Source organism: Magallana gigas, chromosome 10 (assembly GCF_963853765.1).
Source record: "Magallana gigas chromosome 10, xbMagGiga1.1, whole genome shotgun sequence".
NCBI lineage: Eukaryota > Metazoa > Mollusca > Bivalvia > Ostreida > Ostreidae > Magallana > Magallana gigas.
In genome coordinates, this window is record NC_088862.1 from 2,854,900 (window position 1) to 2,862,534 (window position 7,635).

At 33.8% G+C, this 7,635-nt stretch overlaps 1 protein-coding gene across 1 annotated transcript; it reads right to left on the reverse strand.

Moving 5' to 3' along the window:
- Positions 1 to 285: 285 nt before the first annotated feature.
- LOC105339917 (uncharacterized) lies at positions 286 to 3,775 on the reverse strand. The gene is made up of 6 exons (XM_066074039.1): positions 3,534 to 3,775; positions 3,164 to 3,241; positions 2,850 to 2,996; positions 2,309 to 2,505; positions 1,767 to 2,082; positions 286 to 1,485 (listed from the first exon to the last, which is right to left on the reverse strand). Exons 1-6 carry the CDS (start codon positions 3,654 to 3,656, stop codon positions 1,123 to 1,125), a joined length of 1,224 nt encoding a protein of 407 aa, XP_065930111.1. The 5' UTR covers positions 3,657 to 3,775; the 3' UTR covers positions 286 to 1,122.
- Between the last annotated feature and the right edge of the window lie 3,860 nt (positions 3,776 to 7,635).

Genomic DNA, 7,635 nt, shown 5'->3' on the forward strand with positions numbered 1-7,635 from the left:
AATACATACGTTTTTAATCTTTGATGAGAATAGAAATTATCTTTATTTTTATGTCTCATAACAATTGTATAGATAGTAATCATGGAACCTTTTGTAATCGTTGGATCATAAAGAAAAAGAGGAAAGGCGGTTTCTTTTGATACCGTTAATTTTGCCAATGATAGAAAAGAAATCTTGAATTTGTGGATTAACGGACATGCGTTGATTTTGGCGCAAAAAGGGATTTGTGAAGAACTGCATCTGATGTTTGTAAAACAAACGGAGCAAGACAATATTGGACATATATACACAGGGAAAAGTGGCTCGCATAATTTTCATGCGATTTCCTTTTCGCATGAAAATCATGCGCTAATCATGCGAAAATCAGACGAAAAGTTTCTCATGCGAATATCATGCGAATACGTTTGCATGATATTCGCATGAAAAATGTACAGTTTTCATGCGAATAATTTTTTGCATGTTTTTCATGCGATTATGTATTTGTATCAAATTCATATAAAATTTTTGCGAATTTCGCCTGAAAATTATATGATATGCATACAAAAAACTAATTGACAAATCAAGACATTCACTTTCAATTTCATTCAATAACTATTTTTTAATCAATTCATTGAATTGATAAAAACCCACATAATTGTCCTTATTTATCATTTACTCAAATTTTACACATATTTTAAATCGTCATCTATTTGTTGGAATTAATAAACAGTTTTAATATATGATCTGATTTATACTGATTCATCTATTGTGAATATCCAAATATAAAACATATGTCCACAGTAAAAATAAAAAAAATATCATCAATAATTAAGATGGTATGTTTATCTTTACATTTGCAAACATTGATGTAAATTGAATGAAAAATATGGAAAAAATAATACAAAGTACCAAGTTAGAAAATCAAGCATTCATATCAAAAATATGGTGGTGTTTATACATTAGAGTACATGGCTTTTGTATACATCAATGTCATTGATCTAGCTAATTCTGATTCAGTTTTACTTAACAATTAAATCATAAACAGAACATAAAATACTTCTCAAAATCTTTCTACAAAGCACTATCTATTTTACCGGTACATTAATAAACCAGCTCCAGAAATACTAAAAAATCATCAAAACATTAGTCAAAATATTTACACCTTGCATTTGCAAAACTGAATTTGTTTAATAAATAAACAGCATTCCTCTTGTGCTTCCAAAACTTCTTTCTCACTTCTTTCATCTCTTGCTCAACACAAACATTCAAATAGCCATCTTTCACACGGCATCCCTCACTCAAACAGTCATGCACTAAACTCAAAATACTGAGAACATCTGATACAGGTACCAAAAGAAATTCTTCTGAAATGGCAACTCTCTCAAGTTGTGACTCGGCTATTCTAGCGCTGTTCTGTAGCTTCACCTTCTGAATCTGGGCTAGTTCAATTCGAGCACCTTCTCTGGTGGAAATAAGCCATCCCTCTTGAAATATGCCAACTTCTTCCTACAATTTTTCTTTGATCATTAAATTTATATACATATTAAATCATAAACAATAAAATATTCACTCGTGATACAATCAGTTTGATATACATATTAAATAATATGCAAAAAAATAAGCAAAATCAACACTTTACTGGAAGGTGACATAGAATTTGATCAAAAATGAATTCTTTGTGTACTACATGGCATGCCTTAACAAAGAGTGAGTTGAAATTTGAGCAGCTGCCATTAATAATTGTTGAGAAATCTGTAACAATATCAAATTTGTGTATCCTTACGTACCGTATTGTCGTCAACATAGATCAAAACTGGCGTTCCTTTGTTGGCCAGCTGATCTGCTTTTGTTCTAACTGAGCGAAACTTGCTCCTTTTGGCCCCCGTGAAATTTACCGGTATGTTCCTTGATATGCATGTAGATGACAGCATTTGTATAGTGTCATCATCTACAGTCTCCCATACCAGTGATCCCCTCTCTCTGTTTATGGCTTTTCTAAGTTTCATGGAACTAGATGACGTATCCTCGGATGATGGCATGCCCAAAAATCCTCCTACTTCTTGGGAGTTGGAGGTTTTCTGCACTAGGTCTGATGCTTGCAACCTTTATGATTAATTTATGCAAATTTTGATCATTTACAGAAGTTGACAAGTCATTATAAAAGAATGTCATGTTGATTCCATAAAGCCCACATCTTGCCTATAAGCTAATTGTTTTATTAAAATGAATTTTCAATATGAAAACTTCAATAGCTGATAGAAAAGAATGTACATGGAAAATCATTATGATCCTTCAAGAAATACCAGAACATGTACAAACAAGTTCTCACCATTCTTCACCATTTGGGAAAAAACCACCTGTCAGGATGTGGTTCAGGACCTCCATTTCCGCAAAAGCAATGGCGGTGTCCCTGCTTCTAGCATGAGAATTCTGGTTAAACAGCTGGTCTCGAATGCGACCATGCATCTTTTCAAAAGCATCCTCTTTGTACGCATCCATCGGACCATGGTCCAGTATGTCATCTACCTAAAAAAAGCATGCACATACACATATTTTGGCTATATAAATATATAAGCTCTTACATAGCAGGATACAGGCAATAGGAGAGGTCTGTAAAGGAACATTTTTGTGTTTCCAAACATCAATTATAAAAGAGATTCGAATGGTGGGGTGGCAAGTGTCTGAGGAATCTGGCCATTATCAATACATGAGTTCCATGGGGCAAAAATTGTAATCTGTTTGGTAAAAAGAGACCTTCAGGCCTTTCATTTGTCAATTTTTATAATATTCAGTTTCATTCATAATGCATATTTTTCTCGACATATAATTATTGAAGCAAAGAAGAAGATTTTAAACCATACTAAACTTACTACATGAACAGAAAGATGCGTCTTGACCTTCTGCTGCAGGTGAGGAAAATAATTCCTGATTCCAAGCAAATAGGTATCAATTCGATCCTGTAGACTCTCCAAAGAATAATCACTAAACTCCTTTTTGCATGTAAGGATTTTACTGATCTGTCAATATAATGAAAAGTTTATAAGGAACTTTAATTTTTTCTTAAATTCAAAATTTTTAATAGATTAAATTGTTCCTATTTGAGAACTCATTTAGTGCGAACTATTTCACTAAATTTCATAATCAACTTCAGTTTACATGATTACAACTGTTGAAGACTTATAACCTCTGCAAGTTGACAAAGAAGGTCCACTTTTCGCCTTTCCAACCCTACCACAGCAAAATGAAAAGGTGCAATCTGAAGCTACAAAAGAATCCACATGTCATATTAATAAAGTTGTTATTACAATAAGTTTAGCATGTTATTTAAACTTGGAATGGAGATTGATTGCTTATAATTTTAGTGGACACAATATATTTCATAAATGTTGCAAGTAAGTAAATAAATTATACATATCAGGCTTATCAGGATGCTAATTCATAGATAAAATAAACACTAGCAATACCCCTGATTTAAATTAATGTAAATATACAATTTAAACAAAGTTGTCATTTAACTGGTAAAAAGGAATCCACCATTTACTATGTGTCCTTACATATGTTTTTATATCTTTTCCTTGGCGACTGTCAATGTATATAATTGTATCCCTTGATACTTTGGTCCCAAATGCACTTTGGTCACAAGACTCAATCAGCATGCAAAGCTGTTCCTGCTTCATTTCTGGTAACTCTTGAATGCAGGCTTTCAGTAAATGTTTTCCAATCCCAAGGTATAACCAATGGAGTATTCCCACTGGAATATCTCTAGATTAAAATCAAAATAAAACATAGGTAATCACATATTTTGTATATATACATCATAGCGGGGGTAATACTAATTAACGAGTATTGGCTCACAGATATCTTGGGTTTTTTTGGTCTATCTGTCAATGAACTCAGTATCTACCCAAGTTATGCGAGTATAACCTGGGTTGGGTCAGTTTAAGCTTTGAAGTCCATGAAGCGGATCATAAAAAAGTGTGAATTGCTCCAACCCAGGTTATACAAGTATAACTTGGATAGATATTATTGAGTTTATTCCTTAATTATCATTTAATTTTCTGTACAAAATGAGTTTGTTTTACTTTTAAAATGATATTAATGAGTTCAAAATTCAAACACAACGTCAAGTGGATTAGTAGGTTTTTGATGTTGGTACATTGTGATGTGTCTTGTGACATGCAAGCCAGGTTATACAAATTTAACAAAAATTTTCTATTTAATCAAATGCCGCGTTATTCCATGTGAAATGATTATATGCAATTTAATATTGTCTATATTGCAAATGAAACAGTCTCCAGAGAGATGGACGTCGCTAGAACAGAAACACACAAGAAAGATTGAGGCTTTGAATAAAGAAGACTGAAAATAACAACTTTGTTTCTTTTATATTTTTCAGTGTACAGTAAAACACGCTTATTACGAAGTGCTTGGAAAGGGAAATATGCTTCCTTGTAAGCATAATTCGTTAAATCCGCCCAGTTTACAATATAAATTAAGTCATGGGAAATGAAAATCAGTTCGGTGTAAGCGTCAATTCATTATAAGCGTGTTCGCTATAACAGTGTTTTACTGTATACATAACATTTATATATCAATGCAGTGAGGCAAGACAGTTTATAGAAATTTACAGGAAAAAAATGTCTGGTTATTTCAAAAATTACATTCAGGAATATCGTACAATATTTATGTAATAGTTTTCACAAAAAAATCATGGGAAATTTACATGATATTCGCATGAAACAACAATGAAACATAAGATATACATTTTCGCATGAATATCGTGCAAAATTTTAATCGTATGATATTCGCATGAAAATTATGTCAAAATCGCATGAAGTTTTCGCATGAAATTCATGCGTGTTACTTTTCGTCTCTTTCTCATGCGAAGAATTCGCATGAACTTCATGCGAATTTCATATGAGATTCATGCGAGCCACTTTTGCCTGTGTAGTAGTATAATAATACTGACAGTATTTGGAAGCGGTTAGCAAGTTCTTTGAGAAGATGACATATTGAAGAATTGAAGTGATCACAATCTAGAAAGTACTCTATGATATGACGGAGCGTGCGTGGCATTTTGTTGTTTGTGTTAAACATTAAATCCGTTAATATTAAATACTCAAGAACTAGATGGGGTCGGGGAAGGAGTGATCTGGACTGCCTATCCTAGATAAGACATCCTACAATGTGAACACTGATTTTATTGGTTATGACATAAACTTTCTCTGTGTGCATTTTGTCTTAAATAAGGCAACCTTCAGTATGCAAAGTGATTGATTGGTTATCACATACATTGTCCATCCTGAATATGGCCCGCACACAGTGTGTGTAACAGTTAATTCGCTACAACATAATGTCTCTTATTAAAATTTGGCAGCCTGTTGTACATGCTGTGGTTGATTGGTAGCAATATAAACTCTCTGTCTTAATTATGGCAGCCTACAGTGTATGCAGTAGTTGCTAAGCTATACTATAAACCTTCTCCTTAAAATAAAGCTGCCTAGAAGGTGTACACTGGCTGCTTGACTATCAGATGAACTCTCTGTCTTAAATGAGGCACCTTCCATATGTGCAGTGTTTGATTGACTGCAACATAAACTGTCCGTGTTAAATAAGACAGTCTAGAGTATGAGCACTGGTTGATAGGCTACAGCATATAAATTTCTTATCTTAATTTATGCAGCCTACAGTCACTACTGAATTCAAAACCCACTTATATTCCCAAAACTCGACCGACATCGTCTGGCAACTACTTTGTATTTTCTGTACCTTACTGTACTTTTTACTGACAATCACTGTATCTCACTGTACCCTACTGTGCATTTCTTTTTTCCAGCACTGTATCCAACTGTATGCCAATAAGCAGGCACTTACCAGCATGGTAACCCACTGTACTCCCCTGTACATAGCACTGATTAGCAATGTAACTCACCATAGGCCACTGTACAGTAACTGACTAACACTGTAACCTACTGTACGCCGCTGTAGAGTCACTGACCAGCACTGTAACCCACAGTACGCCACTGTACAGGCACTGACCAGTATTCTAACCTACTGTTCGCTAATGTTCATTCACTGACTAGCACTGTAACCTACTGTACGCCACTATAGAGTCACTGACCAGCACTGTAACCCACAGTACGCGACTGTACAGACACTGACCAGTACTGTAACCTACTGTACGCTAATGTACATTCACTGAGCAGAATGGTAAACGATGTATGCCACTGTAGATGCAAAAACCAGCATGACTGCCCACTGAGCGCATAATTATAAAAATCATATAATGAAAATTATATATGTTTCTTTTCTTAACTGACAGTCATTGCATTATAAGCATGAGAAAATACACCCTCAAATCAGCAAGGTTACAGAATTATTTCTCTTTAATTATGGCAAGCCCTCAGTAAGTTTGACCGGTGTGTTAGTTTCCTTTATCTCACTTATTTTGCTTCAACCACTACAAACGAGCAAATTAACAAAGAATCAACAAAATACATTCGTGCTTGTTCTCTTCGTTCAAATATTCTAGGATGACTACACACTAAATTACAAGCCTCTTTTGATGTTAAACTTAAAAATTTTTGGGTTGAAATTTTACATACTAGAATTACACTTACTGCAATATACATTATGAATTTGAACTTGAAGATTTATTAGTGACAAATTGAACAGTCTCGACTAAAATTAATTTTAGCTAAAAAGATTTGAATTAGGTAAGTTTGTGCTAGGTTATGTCTTTTTTTCATGAAAATAAAGGCATGTGACATCGTATTTGAAAGTGCGGGAGAGAACAGACTCATCCGAAAAAAAAACTCGACAACCTCAAAAAAAAATCTGTCGACATATCGCCAGTAATAATAATCCTAATCTTTAAGAGGGAGGGGGTGTCTGCAAAGTACACATAAAACTTCAATTTCAATGGTAATTTCATTTTTATATTCTCCAATTAAGGGTTTGTGGCATACCCATCATAATACTATTATCTATATGCAAGTTTTAAATAAAAGAAAAGAGAGAGTGGGCAGGAGAGAGAGAGAGAGAGAGAGAGACAGAGAGAGAGAGAGAGAGAGCTGATTAAGACGGTCTACTGTATATGCAATGGTTGACGTAATATTGCTTGTCATTTATCAATGAATTATCATTGTGGCGTCGTACTAAACAACCTGAATTAGACATTCCCTTTGTAGCATAAATCATGAAAACAAAATCCTTTTATTAGTATCATCTGCTTAAATTCAAATATTATAGACACTTAAATATTGATGGGTATCATTTTGTATGTCTCCTCTGCTAAAATTCAAATATCTTAGATACTTTAAAAACTTAATGTCCTCTTGTACGTCTTCCCGGCAAAAATTTGAATATTACAGATAACGTGAAATTACTTAGTTTCCTGGTCAATCTAGAAGAGTTTATGTACTAGTTTTGTAAATTTGAAAAAAAAGACTGACTCTTATGATAAAAATAGTTGATTGGGAGAAGGTTGTCTTTAATACGCCTTATCTCAGATACATGTATACTTAACATGGAATGTTTTAAATAGCTTCAAATTGGGTTCACAGGAACAAAACTATTTGTTGCAGCCTCGTTTTACAGGCCTTTTTTCCACTAAGGTTTTTTTGTCTATGATAACAGCTGCACAAATCATCAATT

Bases quoted from the DNA above. Each gene is read 5' to 3' on its own strand.
- LOC105339917 (XM_066074039.1), bottom strand. From the start codon at position 3,656: ATGAAGCAGGAACAGCTTTGCATGCTGATTGAGTCTTGTGACCAAAGT. The intron at 2,083-2,308 runs GTGAGAACTTGT...TTAATCATAAAG, and splicing joins TTCCCAAATGGTGAAGAATG to GTTGCAAGCATCAGACCTAG. The intron at 1,486-1,766 runs GTACGTAAGGAT...GAAAAATTGTAG, and splicing joins TCTATGTTGACGACAATACG to GAAGAAGTTGGCATATTTCA.